The sequence below is a fragment of the Myotis nattereri genome (genome assembly GCF_964212035.1).
Source record: "Myotis nattereri genome assembly, chromosome: 9".
Lineage (NCBI taxonomy): Eukaryota > Metazoa > Chordata > Mammalia > Chiroptera > Vespertilionidae > Myotis > Myotis nattereri.
Window position 1 is genome coordinate 4128223 of NC_138084.1, and position 18494 is coordinate 4146716.

An 18494-nucleotide genomic window follows, 5' to 3' on the forward strand; every position below is an offset into this window, starting at 1 on the left:
CTGGCGCCAGGGTGGTGCCCTGGGTGGGTCCTGGGTCCCCTGACGCGGCTCTGCCTCTCCGCAGACCTCACGTGGTGGGCGGTGGTGGCAGCGACAAGGACAAGGAGGAGTCCCGGGAGGCCAAGCCGCGCTCGCTCCGCTTCACCTGGAGCATGAAGACCACGAGCTCCATGGAGCCCAACGAGATGATGCGGGAGATCCGCAAGGTGCTGGACGCCAACAGCTGCCAGAACGAGCTGCACGAGAAGTACATGCTGCTGTGCATGCACGGCACGCCGGGCCACGAGGACTTCGTGCAGTGGGAGATGGAGGTGTGCAAACTGCCGCGGCTCTCCCTCAACGGGGTGCGGTTTAAGCGGATATCGGGCACCTCCATGGCCTTCAAAAACATTGCCTCCAAAATAGCCAACGAGCTGAAGCTTTAACAGGCTGCCAGGAGTGGGGGGGACGGAGGCGGGCCGCTGGACTTAGCTGCTGGCCCACCGCTCCGGCCCACCTGGGCGAGACTGCAGACGATGGCGTGTCTCCCCCGCTGGCGCTTCTCCCTCCGCCCTGCTCAGTTTTTCCTTCCATGTTTGTGGGGATGGGAGATGGTTCTTCCCCCACGCTGACCCTGCCCAGATGCCGCCCTCCCCCTCTCCCACAGGAGGTAAGGGAAGGGAGGGTGGGGGCAGGGCTCCCCTCGGTACTGCGGTTGCACAGAGTATTTCGCCTAAACCAAGAACTTTTTTATTACCAAAAAGAAAAAAGAAAAAAAAAATCCCAGCGGCCATTTTTCCTCCCTGCCCCATTGGGACAGTCGAGACTGGATCTGTGGGGTTTCCCGGGAGGGTGGCTCAGGGCTGGAACACTCTCAGGCAAGAGTGGTGGAGCTCCCTGTCAGGCCCTCCGCCAGGCCCACTGCGGGCTTCTCCCCTCTCCCCCTCCCCTCCAAGCAAACCACCAGAGGTGGCCTTCCCCTGACCTCAGGCCCCTGGGCTGGAGCCTGGGGGGCTAGGGGCTGGGGTGGGGGTGCTGTGCAGCCCTGAGGTGGGTGGGCTGGCAGCGAGGCGTGGGGCTCCAGCCTCCCCCCACACTGTATCCTCTGCCCCCCTTCCCAGAGCTGGGCATTTCCTTCCACAAGCTGCTGTGGGGACCTTGGTCCCCCCCTCAAAAGTCTGTGCCATCTTGTCCCACCCCCTCCCGGGGAAGAAGGCGGGGCTGACCCTAGGGCTGGGATAGGGGAGGGGACTGCTGGGCAGATGGGCTCCTGGGCCCCATGGGGCCGCCTGGGCTGGGCGTTCTCCATTATGGGAGAGCCTTTTGTCTGAAAGCGCAGAGCGAAGCCGCTCACTCGCCGCTCTTCTCTCCCCACGGCTCCGTCATTGGCATTAATCTGGGCACCAGCTAGTTCCATAGCAGTGACTTCCCTCACCACTCATCTCTGGCCTTGCCTTTCTTCCTGACACTGTCACCCCTCCTCTCAGGAGACACTGCCCAGAGCCTGCAGGCCACTGGCGGGGGCGGATAGGGCAGCAGGGCCGGCCTCTGCCCTCCACTGGGTGGGGGCCAGGCCAGGCCACTCCCAGCTTGCTGACCTGTGGCCAGGGTGGGAGTGGCTGGTGGTGGGCGCTTGGCTGGTGGTGGCCGCTGCATCCCTTAATTTATTTCTCTGCTGTTTCTGTTCTTGAGAAATTGGGGGAAGGGGTCCAGCACAGAGGCTGCCCCTACCCTCACCTGAGTTGTACATTTTTTGTGATGGGTTTTATTTTTTATTTTATTATTTTATTATTTTTTTGATTTATGATGACTCCACCCCTACTCATCACCCCCACTCCCAGGCCAGGCTCCTTGGCAATTAAAGCCCTTGGGTCCCAGGAAGGGGCCTCGCCAACCTCAGTCCTCCTGCCCCCAAGCCCAGCTTCGGGCTCGGCTCCGACCAAGGGCTCCCTCCTCCCCTCCTCCCCTCCTCCCCTATGGAACAGCCCTGGTGCTCCGAGGGGCTGGGAGGGCATGGCTTGGCTCCCAAGGGGGGGATGGTGGCCAGGGGCTCCCAGGCAAGGCGGCCCTCCCCACCCAGCCCCCCACTCCTGCACTTCGTTTCTCCTCTGGATCAAACACGTAATAAAGAGAATGTTTGGAATCTGAGCTACCTCCTCCTTTTTATTCTCCCCACTGGGCAGGGACCCAGTCCCTGTGGGCAAGACGCAGCCTAGCCGCCTTCCTGCAGGAGGATGGATTCCTGTGGGGCGGGGCGCAGCCTCCCTACCCTCATGGCAGTCAGGAAGCCCAGGGTCCTTACACCAACAGGGAGAGAGGACTCAGTGAGCTTGGAAGGTTTTATTTCTTTAAAAAACATTGAAAAATAAACCCATGTCTGCATCTGTTCCTTTCTCTAAGCTTTCAGGTGGCGAGTGAAGTGGGCACCCTCAGAGCTCAGCACTTCCCTGGAGGCCTCTTGTGTGGCCAAAGCCGGGAGAGCTGCCCCTTAAGTCTCAGCTGCTGTCAAGCCCCAGGGGACTCTCGGCCCCCTCCCCCCTCCAGCCCCTCCCTACCTCACCCCAGACTTATTGCTAAAAGAAGGGAAGAGGAAGAACCGCCAACAGGCCAAAATGTCCTCCCCCACCCCCCAAGCTACGATCAGGACCCCCTCTACACAAAGGCTAGGGCCAAAAGGCCAAACTCCAGCTGACTAGGAGGCAGCCACTGCGCCCCTCCAGGAAGAGCAGTGCCCTCAGGCCAGCTCAGAGGCCCTGGGCCCTGAGCCCCACCCCGGTTGGGCTGTGGGAGATGGGCCAGCTGCCAGACGGGTCAGAACTGCTGGTCTGCCCAAGATGGTCAGCAGCTGTGGGTCTTTGAAAGACCTGGCAAGAGTTCTAGTCCCTTCTGTCGTCAGTGAAGCCAGGGGTGCCCAACACATCCAGCAAAGGTGTTCTGGAGCCTCTGGGTGGAGGGCTTCAGGGCTCAGAGTGAGGGGGCTGGGGGCTCCAGGGGGGCTCCAATCAGGGTGGGTGGGGGCTGAGGGCCAGGGCGGGCACTGTGGCGGGAGGCAGCCACAGCTGGGCGGATAAGAGGTGGGGGGGGCTGGTTGGGGGCCAGCCGGGGCTGGAGGAAGCGGCCCTGCTGGAGTGGGGGCGGCTGGCGAAGCAGGGTGGGAGCCGTGGGCAAAGGTGGCCTCAGCAGTGGGGGCGGCTGGGACAGGGAGGTGGGAGGTGGAGGGGGGGGTGGCGCAGGGGGCACGGGTCGGGGCACAGATGTTGAGACAGATGTAATCTGGACCTGAAAGGAAAGACAAGAGTGAGAAGCCGGGCGCCGCCACACCCTCAGCCCAACCCGGGGACGTAGGCGGTTCCTCTCCTCTCTTCTCTGAAGGGTTTCTCTCACCCCTTCTCACCTCGTCATCTTCCTCTAGGGCTGGGGCTGGCAAGGGAGCCCCTCTCCTAGCCTCCTCCACGGGGACCGGGGCTCCAGGGGCCCCATCCTGCTCGGCCTCCCATTCCTGCAGCACCTCCTCCAGATTGAAGCGGCGCCGGTAGCTCACAAAAAAGGTCTTCACCTGCGTCAGGGTCTTGTTCCCAATCACCTCTGCGATAGCCCCGAAGTCTCTGCCGTACCTGCGGATGGCTGCGAGGGCCCAGGGCAGCAGAGAGAACACCTCAAAATGAGTTACCTCCTGACCCTTCCCCTCTGCCCAGCTCCCTCCAGGGTGGGGAGGGATTCCGGGCCCCCCCCCCCTTCCCTCCAAGTCGCACCCACCTTGTACAGCCAGGAGCTGCTCATCTGTGGTCCAGCGGGAGTTGAACTTGGTGTTGGCCTGAAGAGCAAGGGATAGCTCCTTTACACTCAAAAACATAAAAATGGAGGCGCCGCTCTCCAAGCAGCACGCCCCTTTCCGCCCCACCTCCAGAGAGGACCCCTTCCTGTCCCCCAACTCAAGAGCAGCCTCACCTCAGGGGGGCGGAGTGGGTCAATGCCGCCCTCCAGGGCTTGGCGGAGGCTGCTATTGGTCTGCTTCATGCTTTGCACCTGGAAGGCCAGGCAATGAAGGGATATCAAGCTCTCCATGCCGGGGAGGCCGTCAGTACCAGCCCTCGCCAGGGCTCCAGCTCTGCACACACCAGTGCCACTTCCCACAAAGCTCTCTGCCACCCACCACTAGCTCCCTCCACCCTCACAGCCGCTCAGCAGGGGCGACGCTGCGCTCCACTCCTGTCCACAGACCAGTGGGAGGAGAATGCCGTCACCCAGCAGCCCAGGGGGCAAGGCAGGGGCAGAGGCAGGCTCGGCACCGGCACCGTCTCCCTCACACCTCAGCTGCCCAGTCATGACTCCCAGCTGCCGACGGCTCCCTCTGCCCGTCCCTTCTTCTCTCGGGCCCCACCTGACGCTTGAGGGAGATGAGCTGGGAATCGAGGCCTCGAAGCGTGAGGTTGGCAAGGTCTGGGCTTCCCGACACGGCAGTGAGGCCCTCGGGGCTCAGGTACATGCCCTTGGGGGGGCGCCGCCGCGTCCTCAGTGGGTGGTGGCGATACTGCGAGGCCTGGGCCTCCTTCTTCCCGGGCCCTGGGCGGGCATTCAGAGGCCGAGAGGGCAGAGGCTGCCGGAGACAGGAGAGGCCGGTGGTGGCGCAGAGCCCAAGCAGAGGGCGGGCCAGTGGGCCGGGCCAGTCCTAAGGCCTCACCTCTCTCTTGGGGTCTCCGGCATCTGGCTCCCCCTCACTCCCGGCTCCTCGTCCCTCTTCGAGCTCATCACTGCTGACACAGGGCGAGAGAAAGAGTGAGGCCGGGGCAGGGCCCCAGGGGCTCCGCGTGGCCCCCCACCCTGGCTCGCCCCTGGGCCCCACCTCTCTTTGTCCTTTCGGCCCCCCAGCCGCCGAGCCTGTCTGTCCATCACGCTGGTCCGGCTCCGGGTCTTCTTCCAGGAGTAGTAATACTTCACCAGGCTGGGGATCAGCTTGTCGGGCAGCTGGAGGGGCAACGCCAGAGGCTGGGGCCACCGAGTGTGGGCCCCGGGCAGGCGCCTCAGGAAGGAGGGGCTGAGGAGCGGTGGCGGGGGTGGAGGGCTTTACCATCTGCTGGATCCGCTGGAAGCACTTGCCGTGGAAGCCAAAGGCCTGTTCAAACAGCACCTTGTCCTCCACGGTCCACTCGTCGGGGAACGGGGTGAAGTTGGCCAGGTCGGCCAGTGACTTCTCCACGTCGTGCTTATGCCACAGGAGCATGCCCAGTGCCTGGCCGGGGAGAGGGCACAACTCAGTCTGAGCCACCGCGGCACTGTCCGGTCCCCACCCAAACCCCGGTGGGGCCAAGGCTCACCTGCTCAATGTTGTAGCCATGCTTCTCCTTGGCCATTGCAATGTACTTGTCAACTGTGGGAGGGTGGGGCCGGACCTTGGATGAGGGATTACAACTCCTACTCCTGCCCCCTCCCCCCGCCCCCCCCCCACACACACAGGGGTCCGCCTCCAAGCCTGAGCCCCAGGGCAGGGGTTGAACCCACACCTCAGCCTCCAGCCCACTTCTGGGGCAGACTGGCATGAACCCAGGCTCCCACCCACTCACGCTTGGCATCCGACACACAGTGGTTGGGCGACCACACGAGCATCCCCTTCAGCTCCTTGTTGCTGTAGCGTGCGGGGCTCTCTGAAAGGCAGAGGCGGAGGGGAGGCACTCAGCAGCCTCCTGGCGCTGGCCTGGACGCATGGCCAGAGGGCGGCAGAGCAATGGGGCCTGCGAGGTGAGGCCCAGAAAGGAGGAGGGGCAGAGACCCAGACAGGAAGGCAGAGCAGGAAAGCTAGCCATGCCATGGGGCCACCCACCCCCGCCTGCCCGCCTGGCTGTCCTTCCAGTGGGCGCCAGCCAAGGGCTCCCCCTAGGTGGGGCTTAGGGCCAAGCCCTGGGCCCTGGGCGCCCCTCCCTGTGCAGCCTGCCCTGCCACTCACCAGGCTTGCACTCGGGGATTACAGCCTGGTAATTGGTTCCAACGCGGATCATGCTGTCTGTGGAGCCAGGAGGAGGCAGTCAGGGCTCCAGGGAGGGCGGGAGATGTGGCGGGGGAGGTGGCCTGGAGTTCCTCCTGAGCACCCAGGGCCCCCACCTTCCAGGAGGCTCACTCTCCCCTCATCTTCCCCCTGTCACCCTCGGCCATACAAGGAACTGGAATAGGAAGAGAGCCTGCCTAGTCATAGCCTATGAGGGCCTGGGGGCTCAGGGGAGGACCGAGGAGAAGGGGCCAGTTTTAGAGCCCAGACCAGGCAGAGCCCTTTGTTCTGGCGGGGGGTGGGGGGCGGTTGGAGGGCTGCCCCTAGACCTGGACCACAGCCCTGCAGGAATCCAAGGCTCCTCCCCACCACATGAGCTTCCCAGCTTGGTGTGGTGTCTTCCCAGACCCTGCCCGGCCCGACCTCAGTCCCCTGCAAGGTGGCCAGGTATGAGGGGCCCAGCCTGTGGGTGGGAGGCTGAGGGACGCCCAGTCCCTCAGGGCGCGGGCGGGCAGCTAGGGGCCCAGGCCCCAGATTCCGTGCCGGCAGCCCCAGGCTTCGGGGAGAAGCACGGCACCGGCTCCAGCCAAGGGGGGCAGGAACCATCAGTGTAACGCGCCAGCGGCCGGCCACTCTCCCCTCCCCGCCCCGCCCCCCACTCCGAGTCCGCGGGGGGCGGGGGGGGCCTTTAACCCTGGGCCGCGGGGCTCACCGTGCGAGTGCTCCTCCTCGCTGCTGTCATCCTCCGAGGGAGGCTGTCCGCCGTTGGGCGCCGTCTTGGCCCGGCTGCGGGACAGGATCCCGGAGCCCGCGCTCGGCTTCTCCATCACCGAGGGCATCACCCCGCCCAGCTGCCCCGGGGGGCGCGGGAGCCTTCGGAGAGCGACCGGGGGTTGCCGCGCTCGCCTCGAGTGCCGTGCCCGGCCCGGCCTGGAGAGGTCGCCACTGAGGCTGCGAGAGGCAGGAGGTCGGCGTGGCTGGGGTCCGGCGAGGCGGGAGCCCAGCGGGCAACCCCGCGCTCTCCGCGACCCCCACGGGCGAGGGCGTCGGAAAAGTTTGTGTAGAAGTGGGGTGCGCAGGGGGACGAGCGCAAGATCCGGTGCGGCTGCGGGGCGCGCTCGCTCTGTGCGCTCCCCGGGACGGGGGCTCCCCCGGGGGAAGTGAGGGCGCCCTGCCCTCGGGGCGCCCCGAGCCCCACCGCCCTCCTACCCACGCAGTTCCGCGAGCGGGCACGGCAGCGCCACTGGCGCCCCCCGCGGGCTCCGTGTCTCTCGGGTGCACCGGGATGCCACCGTCCCCGGGCGGGCACCCCTTGTCCCGGCCAGACCCCTGCCGGCGACCGCAGCCGGCGGGGCGGTGGAGGCGGCGGCGGGACGGCGCGCGGCGGGCGGCGCGGGGGCAGAGTTGCGGGCGCGGGCGGAGCGCAGCCGCGGGCGCCGCCTCGCACGCTCCCAGCGCTCGCTCTCCCTCTCCCGGCGCTCAAGCTGCCGCCCGCCCGCCCGCCCGTCCGCTCTCCGCCGCCGCTCGCTCCTCGCGCACACAATGAAGCTGCTGGCAGGGAAGTAGTGCCGGCTGCGGCCTCAGCACCCCTCCCCCAGCCGATGCCTCCGCCAGCTGAACATCTGGCCCTGGGGTGGGAGGGAGGGCCCGGGGGCGGGGCCGGGCCGGGGCTAGACCTCCAGGGGGTGGGGTCAGGGCCGCGGTGGAGAGCGCTTCCCTCCGCGGGCCCCCGGGGCTCTCAGGCTGGCCCCGCGGGGAGACCTCGCTGTCCCCCCCAGCAGTAGCCGGGGGTCATCTCCACCCACGCGCACACCAGTCCCACCCACCAGTGGGCTCGGTCGGCTGCCGCCTGCCCCGGGGGCCCGGAGGCCGCCGGCCTGCCCGCCCGGGTGGAGCCCAGCTTTTCCTTCATTTCCCTTCCTGCCAAGGAACTCCCCGCCCCCCCTTCCGCAGGGGGGACCCCCCTCTTCAGGCGCCCTTGGGGGCCAGAACGGATGGGAGGCCGGACAGGCCAGGAATGAATTCCTCCAAGAGCTAGTCGGCCAAACCTAGCTTCTGGTGCATCTGTGGGTCCCCAGGGGTCACCCCGATTCCCTTTCATTGCTGCAGTGTACACCCCCAGACGGCCTACGGGGCTGGGGGACAGGCAGTGAGAGGTGCAGGGAGAGGCCTGGCCTGCGGGAGAGGGGGAGCCGGGTCTCCTCCCCACTGGGTGCCCTGTCACCCCCGCGGGGAGCGGCAGCCCCCTCCCCCCGGACAAGCTCGGGCAGAGTGACAGGCCGGGCAGCGGGCAGAGCGGCGCAGACGGCGGCGGGGGTGGGGGTGGGGGTGGGGGTGGGCAGGGAGTTTCAAAGCCAGACCCAGCCACCCTGCCAGGCACACAAAGAGCCCGCGCGCACCCCGGCGGCGGCTCGGAGCCCGCGAGCGGTGCGGGCCCCGTCCCCGCAGCCCCGGCACGTGCGGCCGCGCACACGGGCCCCAGCCCCCACCCGCCGCCCCTCCCAGCCCGGCCCCGGCTCCGGGACACACCGCCACCGGGCACACCCCGCGGTGCCCGGGCGAGCCGAGCCGGCCCTCGCACCGTCGGCTCGCTCCCTGCCCGGCCGCTCTGTAATCAGATTCCTAAATTTAGCCGCAGCCCAGGGCCCAGCCGGGATCCCCGCCCCCACCCCTGCCCGCGGCCAGCGGCCAGGGTCCTGCGGTCGGTTCAGGACCTGGTTGGGGCCTCCCGGTCCTGGGGGCTCCTGCGGGCGGTTGGGCCGAGTCAGCCAGGACTCCACCCGGCTGTGGCACGGTGGGCCACATGGGGCCACCCTGGGGCCACCCAGCCCGCGGCCACGTTGCCCGCCACACCTCCAGCCAGAGCTCCGGGGCCTTTTTCCTCCGCTTAAGTCACGGATTGGGCACCCAGCCCCAGGGTGCGGAGGTCTGGACAAAGGAGGGGAATGAATGGGCCCAGGGCAGACCCGACCGAGGGGTCTGCAACGCGAGGAAATGAGCCTCCATCCAGCCTGACCCTTCCCGAGCGGCAGGGTCCGCCCCGCCCCCAGCACCTCCAGGCTTCAGAAGGCTGTCATCTCTGTCCCCTCCGGCTGGCGGGCAGCCATCGCTGCACACAGCCCTCTCCTAGGATGGAGTCTTCCATCTTGCCCACACCGGAACCCCATTAGGCAGGGCCTCAGTGGGGTTCCCCATCCCCCACCCTGGCCTCCTCTTTCTACCCAGACCTGGTCCTGGGCCCAGCCCCGGCCCCAGGCCTCAGCATCAGGCATATTCTGTCCCCTCCTCCAGGGCTGCCCCGGTACCCCCAGCCCCTGGCATCCTTCCTGCCCAGCGTCCCCCACCACGCACACGTGGACGCATAAGAACCTAATTCCGTTCTCCTATCTCCCTAGAGCCTGGAGCTCAAGGCGGAGATTCTGCTAGGGAGGTGGGGGCAGGGAGGGGAGGTTTATTCCTTGGGGTTGGAGGGGGGGTGCCCAGGCCCTGGTGTGATGATGCTTTTGCCTACAAAGGGGGACACAATAAGGGAGGGATTTTCCTAGGAATTTGGGGGTGACTGTAGGGGCCACAGTATCCAGACAGGAGGGGCATCCCGGTGAGAAAACGCTCCCCAAGGGCAATGGCGGCCGGGTGAGAAGGGGGAGGGGCAAGGCCCCACCCTCCCACCTGCTGCAGCTGCCCCCTCCCCAGCTGGCCCCCTCTTTTGTGCAAAGCCACACAAAGGACAAGGGGCCCCGGTCGGCCTGGCCATCTGCTCCCAGCAGCCTGAAGGCTCTTAAAGAGACAGCACCCCCTCCCTGCCGCCCTGGGGCTGTGGGGCCGAAGGGAGTCGGCTGCTCCGAGGGACCTGGTCTCTGTCCTGGAGGGACCAAATCCCACACACTCTCCCTGGCGCCCCAGCCCCGAGGTCGGGCATCACGCTCCCCCAGGCGAGGGCGCAGAGGTGCCACGTGGCCAGGCAGGGACCAGGGGTGCGGGAGGGAGAGGAGAGGCAGCCGGGGAGCCAGACCCTCCGCCCCTACAGCTTAGGCAGCGGAGGGGCCAGCACAGCTCCAAAACGGGGACCGAGAACTGGGGTCCCTTCCCCCCCTGAGGCCATCTCCGGGCTTGGTGAGACCGCTCCCCGTTCTGCCGCCATTCTCCCGGAGCGGAGGGCTCCCCTCGCCCTTCCTGGGGAGGAGGACAGGGCCTCCTTCCTGGGGGCTGCAGGCCTCCTCGCCCGCCGCTGTGCAGCAACCCCGAGATCCGGGCACATTTATGTCCTGCCTTTTCCCGTGGAGGAAACTGAGGTCGCTCTGCCCGCACCCAGGCCTCCTCAAGCCTTGGCCGTGTCTGAGCCGCCCCCCGCCCTGGGCCAGGATGAGGCTCCTCACCCCCGAGATCCCCAGGGAAACCAGACCAAATCCCTTTGTCACTCGGCTAGGGACACACGTTTACATTATTTGTGTGACTGTTTATGTCTTGTCTGTCTCCTCGCTGGGCTGCAGGCAGGGGCTGTCCACCGTGCTCGTTGCTGCGAAGTTCTCAGGGCCTGGCACGGAGCAGGCACTCGGTATTTGCTGAAGAATAAACGCCAGGAGCCCCAAAAGCCTTCCTCTTCCCGGGGCTCCTCTGTCGCCTGCCTGTTAGGCACCGTGCCTCCTCCCTCCTCAAGGTGAGGCAGAAGGGACAAGAGTTGAACAGGGATGCTGGGAGAGGGAAGGAGGGTGACCTTGAATGAGCCACCCAGCCACCGGCCTCCCCTCACTGCTCCCTCCTCCCAAAGGCGGGGCAGCGCCAGCCAATCCTGAACTCACATCCCTGCCAGACAGACTGGGACTGTCCCGAGCTCTGGCCGCTGCGGTGTGGTGCCTGGGACCCCCGCCAGGCCCTCCGTGGCCACAGCCAAGGGTCTAAGCTTGGGGAGGGAGCAGCAGGCAGGCAGGCAGGCAGGCAGCCCTGGGGTGGGGGAGGGAGGGTGGCAGGATCTAAGCAAAAACCTGGCTGAGCCGTAGGAGGAGCTGGGAGGAGGTGCTCCCTGGACTGGAAGCCTGGGGAGAAGTGAAGGGGGGACGGAGGAGGTGGGCTCCATTGGGAAGGAGCTTGGGGAGCTCCCTCCAGGCCCCCCCACTCTCAGTCCTGCCCAGACAGGAATGCATTGATTCCTCCCTCCCCCCCCCCTCTCCCCGCAGCCCACTGGCAGGCTGTGTGGCCCAGGGCACTGCCCCCCCGCCCCCCTCTGGGCCCGGTTGGTAACCTGGACTGGCCCACACTCCCACCCAGGGCTGTGCAGGGGCCTGACAGAGAGTGACGGAGGTGACAATCGGGTGCTGGTGAGGCCTCAGCACTGCGGCTGCGTGAGAACCGGGCTGAGGGGCGAGGCAGGCACATCTGTGAGTGGAGCTGGGGGAGGGCAGGGCAGAACCCGGAGGCGGTCAGCAAGGGGACCCCAGGCTTCCTGGCACCCACCCCGGGGAACCTGACTCCCTGGGCAAAGCAGGGCCTGGGAAGGGAGGGTCAGCAAGACCTTAGCTGAGGTAGATGCGAGGAGGTGAGGGGGGTCCCTGGACCCATGAGGGGGCAGTTTCCAGATCCAGGAGCCCAGGCTGTTTTTCCGGAAGCCAGGAAGGGGACCGCCCCTCGCCCTCACCTGGGCAACTGTGGGCGCCCTCTGGCGGTGACAGTGTGAACCCAGGGGTCCCGCCTCAGCCTGGGCTCAGGGTGCTGAGGCCGGCATTCTCCCAGGGCCGGTGCATGGGATCCAGGTCCCCTGGGCCATTTGGAGTTACTGAGCTTTAGATCCAAGTTCCCGCAAATTTCCCTGGTCCAGAACCACCTAGAACCTGCCAGAATAAAGTCAGGTGGAGTACAAGCCCCCAGTGAAGTGGCAGAGGAGACAGAAACAGCAGGAAGAATGCAGGCATAGAGCCGGCCAAGATCTCAGACCTTGTTTCTCGCTTGCTGTGTGGCCTGAGGTGAGTGACTTGGCCTCTCTGAACTTCGGTCCCTCCATCTCTCAAAGGGAACAATAATCCCGACCTCATCTGGTTGTTGGGAGGATCCAGCATCGTCTTAGCTGGAATGTGATTAGAGCCTCCGGGATACCGGTCTCCTTCTGAAGCAGGGGTCCCCACTGAGCACCCCAGCAGGGCTGGAAGCCCCTTTCCTGTTGTGCCGGGCAGCCAGGCTCTGTGGGCCAGCGAAGGCCGTGGCCGCCTGGGACTCTCGGGGCTGACCTTTGGAGCTAATAGCTCTTCCTCTGTGACATCTGACACTTGACATCCTCCCTTCAGATGTGTCCACTCCTCCAGATTCCTGCCTCCAGCTTGCTCCCTCCGTCCAAGGACACGTCGCTGGATACCATCCTTAGCCGCTGCTCTGCTCGCGCCCGCTCCTGCTCAGGGACGCCCATGGCTCCCCGTGGAGCTGCTCTCCCAGGTCAGTCCTCAAGGGCTTCCCAGCCTGTTTCCGATCCGGCCAAACAGGTGTGCTCGCCATCTGCTGAGCCCCGCCTGTGCCCGGAGGCCCCATGCTCCTGCCAGCCCTGCCTGACCCACCTACTTGCATCCCCCACGCCCAGCCTGGCCCTGGGACTGCTGGCTCCTCAGACAAGCCGTGCCCTAACGGGCACATCCAGGGCTCCTGGGCTGGCACGGAGCATCCTTCCTGCTCCCCTCAGCTCCTCCTGCACCCCACCCCCACCCCCACCCACCGGCTGCGTGGCTCCTAGCACATGACCTTGCCTCCCACTTCCAGAGAGAATTGAGGCCATCTGGCCGGAAGCCCTCCGAGGCCTGCCCACACCCAGCACCCGCTCCGCCCTCTCACCTCCAGGTGTAGCTGTGCCTTGTTCCCAGGCTGCACACTCCACACACACACACCCCACCACCACCCCCACTCACTCACACACACACACACACACACACACACACTCACACACACTCCACCCCCCCTCACACACTCACACACACACACCCCACCCCCCTACTCACACACACACACTCACACTCACACACACTCCACACACACACTCACACACACACTCCACACACACACACTCCACACACACACACTCCACACACACACTCACACACACACACTCCACACACTCCACACACACACACACTCACACACACTCACACACACACACTCACTCCACCCCCCCACTCACACACACACACACACACACACACTCACACACTCCACACACACTCCACACACACCCCCCACCCCCCCACTCACACACTCACACACACTCTCACACACTCCACACACACTCCACACACACACCCCACCCCCCCACTCACACACTCACACACACTCACACACTGACACACACACACATACACACTCACACTCACACTCACACACACTCCACACACACACTCCACACACACACTCCACACACACACACACACACTCCACACACACACACACTCCACACACTCCACACACACACACACACACACTCCACACACACACACACACACTCCACACACTCCACACACACACACACACACTCCACACACACACACACACACTCACACACACACATACACACACTCCACACACACACACACACTCACACACACACATACACACACTCCACAAACACACACACACACACACACTCACACACACTCACACACACTCCACACACACACACTCACACACACTCACACACACACTCCACACACACACACACTCCACACACACACACACACTCCACACACACACACACACTCCACCCCCCCACTCACACACACACACACACACACCACACACACTCCACCCCCCCTCACACACACACACACACTCCACACACACACACTCCACCCCCCCACTCACACACTCACACACACACACTCACACACACACACTCCACCCCCCCACTCACACACACACACACACACACACACACACACCACACACACTCCACCCCCCACTCACACACTCACACACACATCCACACACACACACACTCCACACACACACACACACACTCCACACACACACACTCACACACACACACACACACTCCACACACACACACACACTCCACACACTCCACACACACACACTCCACACACTCCACACACACACACACTCACACACACACACACTCCACACACACACACACCACACACACACACACTACACACACACACTACACACACACACACACACTACACACACTCCACACACACACACACTCCACACACTCCACACACACACACACTCACACACACTCCACACACACACACACCACACACACACACTACACACACACACACTCCACACACACACACACTCACACACACACACTCACACACACACTCCACACACACACACTCACACACTCTCACACACACACACTCACACACACACACACACTACACACACTCCACACACACACACACACTCCACACACCCACTCACCCACTCTCTCACACACACACACACACACACACTCACACACACACACACACTCACACACACACACACACTCCACACACACACACTCACACACACACACACACACTCCACACACACACACACTCCACACACACACACACACACACACACTCAGGAGCACCGTGGTCCTCATGTATCTTTCCTCCTCATTATTTCCCTCGGTAGATCAACCTGCATAAATCCCTCCATCCTAAACCTCCCACCCCACATACACTCACACTCACACTCACACACACACACACACACACACACACACACACAGTTCCACGATCGTCTTTAAGGACCCCTGTCAGCTGAAGCTACAGCTGCCTTTTCCTTCGTTGAGCTGAGCTTCTTCAAAGAGTTGCTCCCACCCTCCATCCTTGAGCTCACCTCCCACTCACGCCCCAACCCCGGCAGCGCCGCCTCACCCTCTGCCACTCCACACAGACGGTTCTTGCCAAGGTGCCCGCGGCTGCTGTCTGTCAGCCCCAAGGACACTGGGCGGTCCTGGTCTCACCGCCTCTGGACAGCAGCTCCCCTGGCTGCCCGCCTGGCTGCCTCCAAACCCTACTGTTGGTCTTTCACGCCCACCCCAGGCTGTGGGCACTCCAATCGCCCACCCCAGGCTCCGGACCCCCATATCCAACCGACTGCCTTCTGTCCATCTGAGCTCGGTTCTCTCTCAGACCCCTCACACCGGTCCGTCCAAAGGGACTGCAGCCTCTCGCCCGCTCATTTGCACTGCCGGCCCCCCTCCCACTTCCCCTTCCCACCGGTTCCCAAAGTAGACATTTGGGAGCTGCCCTGGACTCCTCCCCACGCTTCACTCCCATGTCCACCATCTCCCATTTCTGTCCGTCTCCTCCACACAGCCACCCCTCCCCCTTTACCAAAACAGCCGCCCGGCTGGCCTCCCTGCCTCCTGCTTGCCCTCCTCCAACCCATGCCTCTTCCGTGGCCAGGGAGGTCTTTCTCAGATCCATCTGATCAAGTCAATCCCTCGCTTCCATTATCCTTGGACTGAGTTCAAGCTCCCCAGCCTGGCTTATCTCCTTCCAAATCTGGCCTCCTGCCCTCTACTTTCCTTAGCCTTTCTCCTCTGGGGACCAGTGTGGTGCTGGGGGGCCGACCCCTCCCAATGTCCGCCTTCCCCAAGGTCCTGGACACCAGGATTGGGTCAGAATGTAGACCAGTGACCCCAATGGCCCCATCAGCAGGCTACCAACCTGGGACAGAGGCCAGGCAGCTGAGCCAGGAGGACCCTCTGGGGAGGACACCACGAAGAGATAGGAAGACCTGGTTTCTCAGTGACACCATTGGGTCACTGGATCAACCTCGTCGGAGGCCACCGAGCCCTGAACTCTTTAGTCATATGAGCTAATGAATGCATTTCCTTGATCGAGCTGGTTCATTCCCGCCTCTGTCACTTGCAACCAGCGCCTCTGAAAGAATACATCTCTCAACACCTCCCCACTTGAACTTCTGCGTTGGCCGCGCTCAACAACCTGCCGTGCCGATAGCCAGGAAGCACTGCTCCTTCCCTCCTGGCTGATTCCCATTTGCCTTGCAAAGTGCAGCTCAGCTGTCACCTGTCCAGGAGTTCGCCCTCTCCCCTCTCCGGCCCAGCACAAGTCACTGCAAGGCAACCACCTGCCTGTTCACCTAGCTTGTCCCCTCCTCGTGGCTGAGAGCCCGAGCGGGTGGGGCATCTGCCTTCCTCCCCTGGGCATCGCCAGCTCCTCACATGCTCCGCAGCCGCTGGCACATAGCATGGGCTTAACCAGTGTCTGCTGAGTGAGTCAGCACCAGGTCTCCCAGCACCACCTCCCCCCGAGAGCCCTCCTTGCTGCCCCCGGCCCCTCTCACTCCACCGCCACCTACACGGCCAGACCCAGGAAAGTCATTTCCGCCAGATCTCCCCTGACTCTCACCAACATATTCGGACCGCCTTGTCGGCAAAGCCATGAATAATGATGGGAAGAGTTGAGTTCTTATAATAATATAACAGCCAATTTCTCTGATTGCCTATTATTTTTTCACAGCTACATCCTCAGACCTCAAATTAGTACAATTACTTAGATGTTCAATAACTGTTGTTGAATAAATTAGTGGATGACTAAGCAAATGAATTCAATGCTTGGAGGTACCAACCACTGTGTGCGAAACGCCTCACTTAGGCCCTGGCCAGGTAGCTCAGTTGGTTAGAGCACCGTCCCGCTATGCCAAGATTGCAGGTTCAATCCCCGGTCAGGACACATACAAGAATCAACCAATGAACGCATATATAAGTGGAACAACAAATTGATCTCTCTCTCAAAATCAATAAATAAAAATTAATTTTAAAAAAAGCCTTACCTAAATTATCTCATTTCCCCCAGCCCAGCCCTGTGAGGCAGGCCTTCTAATTCTTTTCATTTTACAGGTGGGGAGTGACTTGCCTAAGATCTCACAGCCTGAAAGTGGCAAAGCTGAGACGGATCCCAAACCAGCGGCGGCCAGAACCCTGATTTTCCTGTCTCTGTGTCCACATCCTTTCAGTGAAAACGCTGTTGGCTGTTCCTGCACTCGATGGCACGTGGAGAAGAGCAGACACCCCATTGTCCCCCCGAAGAAGTGTGAGGCTGGGGGTCAGCACACGGACACGCTCGCTGGTCACTGAGGCCTCAGGTGCTTTGGCCTCTCAGCCCTGCCTCTTGCAGAGCAGGTCACCAGGTGGCTGCAGCTGCTCCGAGCACCGCCCCCCCGGAAGCACAGTCTCCAGCGGGGAGGAGAGGGACGGAGGGCAGGGCTTTCTCCTTGGCGTCTTCCTTTCATCCGGGAGAAATACCTTTTTTTTTTTTTTTTAACATATTTTATTGATTTCAGAGAGGAAGGGAGAGGGAGAGAGAGATAGAAACATCAAGGATAGAGAGTCATTGATCAGCTGCCTCCTGCACGCCCCACACTGGGGATCAAGCCCGTAACCCAGGCATGTGCCCTTGACAGTAACCGAACCTGGGACCCTTTGACCCGCAGGCCGGTGCTCTAGCCACTGAGCTAAACCAGCGAGGGCTGGGAGAAATACCTTTCCCAAGAATCCCTGTCCTTTAAGCCAATCCCCAGCAGAGAATAGGTGCATAAGGGATTGGACCAGCACACCGACCAGGGATCTCCCCCCCTCACCTGAGCACAGTTGGGGGTCTATTAGTAAGGAAGACGGAAGCATGGCTGTTGCCTGGGCAGGCACCCTGGCCCCGCTGCCCACCGCCCTGGCACGGCACCCTCCTGGCACCTTTACTGGCTGAGCTACAACCCGGAGAAGGGGTGGGTCTTTCAGGCCCACTCCACGCCCTTAAGCTTGGTTTCAGTGTTAGAGCCTCTTCCCTGGCCGACATGGGCTCCGGACCCGAAGTCACGGCCCCACTGCCCCCGTCCCTAAGACGAGAACCAGCAAAGAGGGCGACAGCTCCTCCCGGACCACAGGCCTGGTGGTGAGTCTGCAGGACAGAAGGCCTGGGACAGACAGACGCGTGGATGGATTTTGATGTTTGTAGCTTAGATGTATTCAGTCATCCATTCAACAAGCATTTATTGCTCGTTGTCTCCCCCAGCACCTCCCTCTCCTCTGGACCATCCGCTCTGGTGGACAGGGTGCCTGGAGACGGCTGCTGTGGCCTCTGGTCTGGACCTTGCTCTGCAGAAAGGATGCCCGAGGGATTAGTAACGTCTGCCGTGGGCACACAGTCGGTGGCAGGAGTCAGAAGGAAAGAGTCTGGGAAACAGAATAAATTATGGGCAGAAAGACCTTGGCCCTCAAGACCCTGACATGTTATAGGTTGAACGGTGCCCTCCCCCAAATTCCTGTGTAAGTCCCCACCCCCAGGACTTCAGAATGCAACCTTATTCAAGATAGGCTCTCTCCAGAGGCGATCAGATTAAAGTGAGGTCGCTAGGGGGGCCCTGCTCCAATGGACTGGGGTCCTTATGAGAAGGGGACACAGGCCGCCACGGAGGGAGAAGGCCAGTGAACAGAGGGGGTCATCACAAACCACCCTTCTCTCACGCCCTCAGAAGGCCCCCCACCTTGCGAGGCCCTGATTTCAGATTCTGGCCTCCA

The 18494-nt window shown here is 63.0% G+C and overlaps 3 protein-coding genes across 8 annotated transcripts in view; 2 read left to right on the forward strand and 1 right to left on the reverse strand.

Annotated features, from left to right (window-relative positions):
• MARK2 (microtubule affinity regulating kinase 2) overlaps positions 1 to 2127 on the forward strand; it is a 56775-nt gene extending 54648 nt beyond the window's left edge. For all 5 annotated transcript variants that reach the window (XM_081099761.1, XM_081099758.1, XM_081099759.1 and 2 more), the window contains one exon: positions 65 to 2127. In XM_081099761.1, coding sequence (XP_080955887.1) covers positions 65 to 425 — 361 coding nt within the window. In that variant the 3' untranslated portion in view covers positions 426 to 2127. The remainder of the gene's footprint in view (positions 1 to 64) is intronic.
• Positions 2128 to 2304: 177 nt separating this feature from the next.
• RCOR2 (REST corepressor 2) lies at positions 2305 to 7288 on the reverse strand. 2 transcript variants are annotated; one of them, XM_081099764.1, is made up of 12 exons: positions 6672 to 7288; positions 5921 to 5977; positions 5541 to 5621; positions 5295 to 5347; positions 5048 to 5209; positions 4823 to 4944; positions 4661 to 4730; positions 4361 to 4576; positions 3928 to 4005; positions 3736 to 3793; positions 3536 to 3603; positions 2305 to 3258 (listed from the first exon to the last, which is right to left on the reverse strand). In XM_081099764.1, the coding sequence occupies exons 1-12, from the start codon at positions 6796 to 6798 to the stop codon at positions 2944 to 2946; spliced, it is 1407 nt and encodes a 468-aa protein (XP_080955890.1). In that variant the 5' UTR covers positions 6799 to 7288; the 3' UTR covers positions 2305 to 2943. The 2 variants fall into 2 exon arrangements, with proteins under 2 accessions (XP_080955890.1, XP_080955889.1); XM_081099763.1 differs by having other exon boundaries at positions 3374 to 3603; positions 6672 to 7211.
• Positions 7289 to 9581: 2293 nt separating this feature from the next.
• LOC308524737 (uncharacterized protein) lies at positions 9582 to 18177 on the forward strand (the record flags this gene model as incomplete). Its single annotated transcript, XM_081099290.1, has 5 exons — positions 9582 to 9592; positions 9870 to 10616; positions 12235 to 12379; positions 16821 to 17868; positions 17989 to 18177. 4 exons carry the CDS (start codon positions 9582 to 9584, stop codon positions 17055 to 17057), a joined length of 1140 nt encoding a protein of 379 aa, XP_080955416.1. The 3' UTR covers positions 17058 to 17868; positions 17989 to 18177.
• Positions 18178 to 18494: the final 317 nt, after the last annotated feature.

Bases quoted from the DNA above. Each gene is read 5' to 3' on its own strand.
- RCOR2 (XM_081099763.1), bottom strand. From the start codon at position 6,798: ATGCCCTCGGTGATGGAGAAGCCGAGCGCGGGCTCCGGGATCCTGTCC. The intron at 5,978-6,671 runs GTGAGCCCCGCG...CTGGCTCCACAG, and splicing joins CGAGGAGGAGCACTCGCACG to ACAGCATGATCCGCGTTGGA. The intron at 4,006-4,360 runs GTGGGGCCCGAG...CTGGCCTTCCAG, and splicing joins TCATCTCCCTCAAGCGTCAG to GTGCAAAGCATGAAGCAGAC.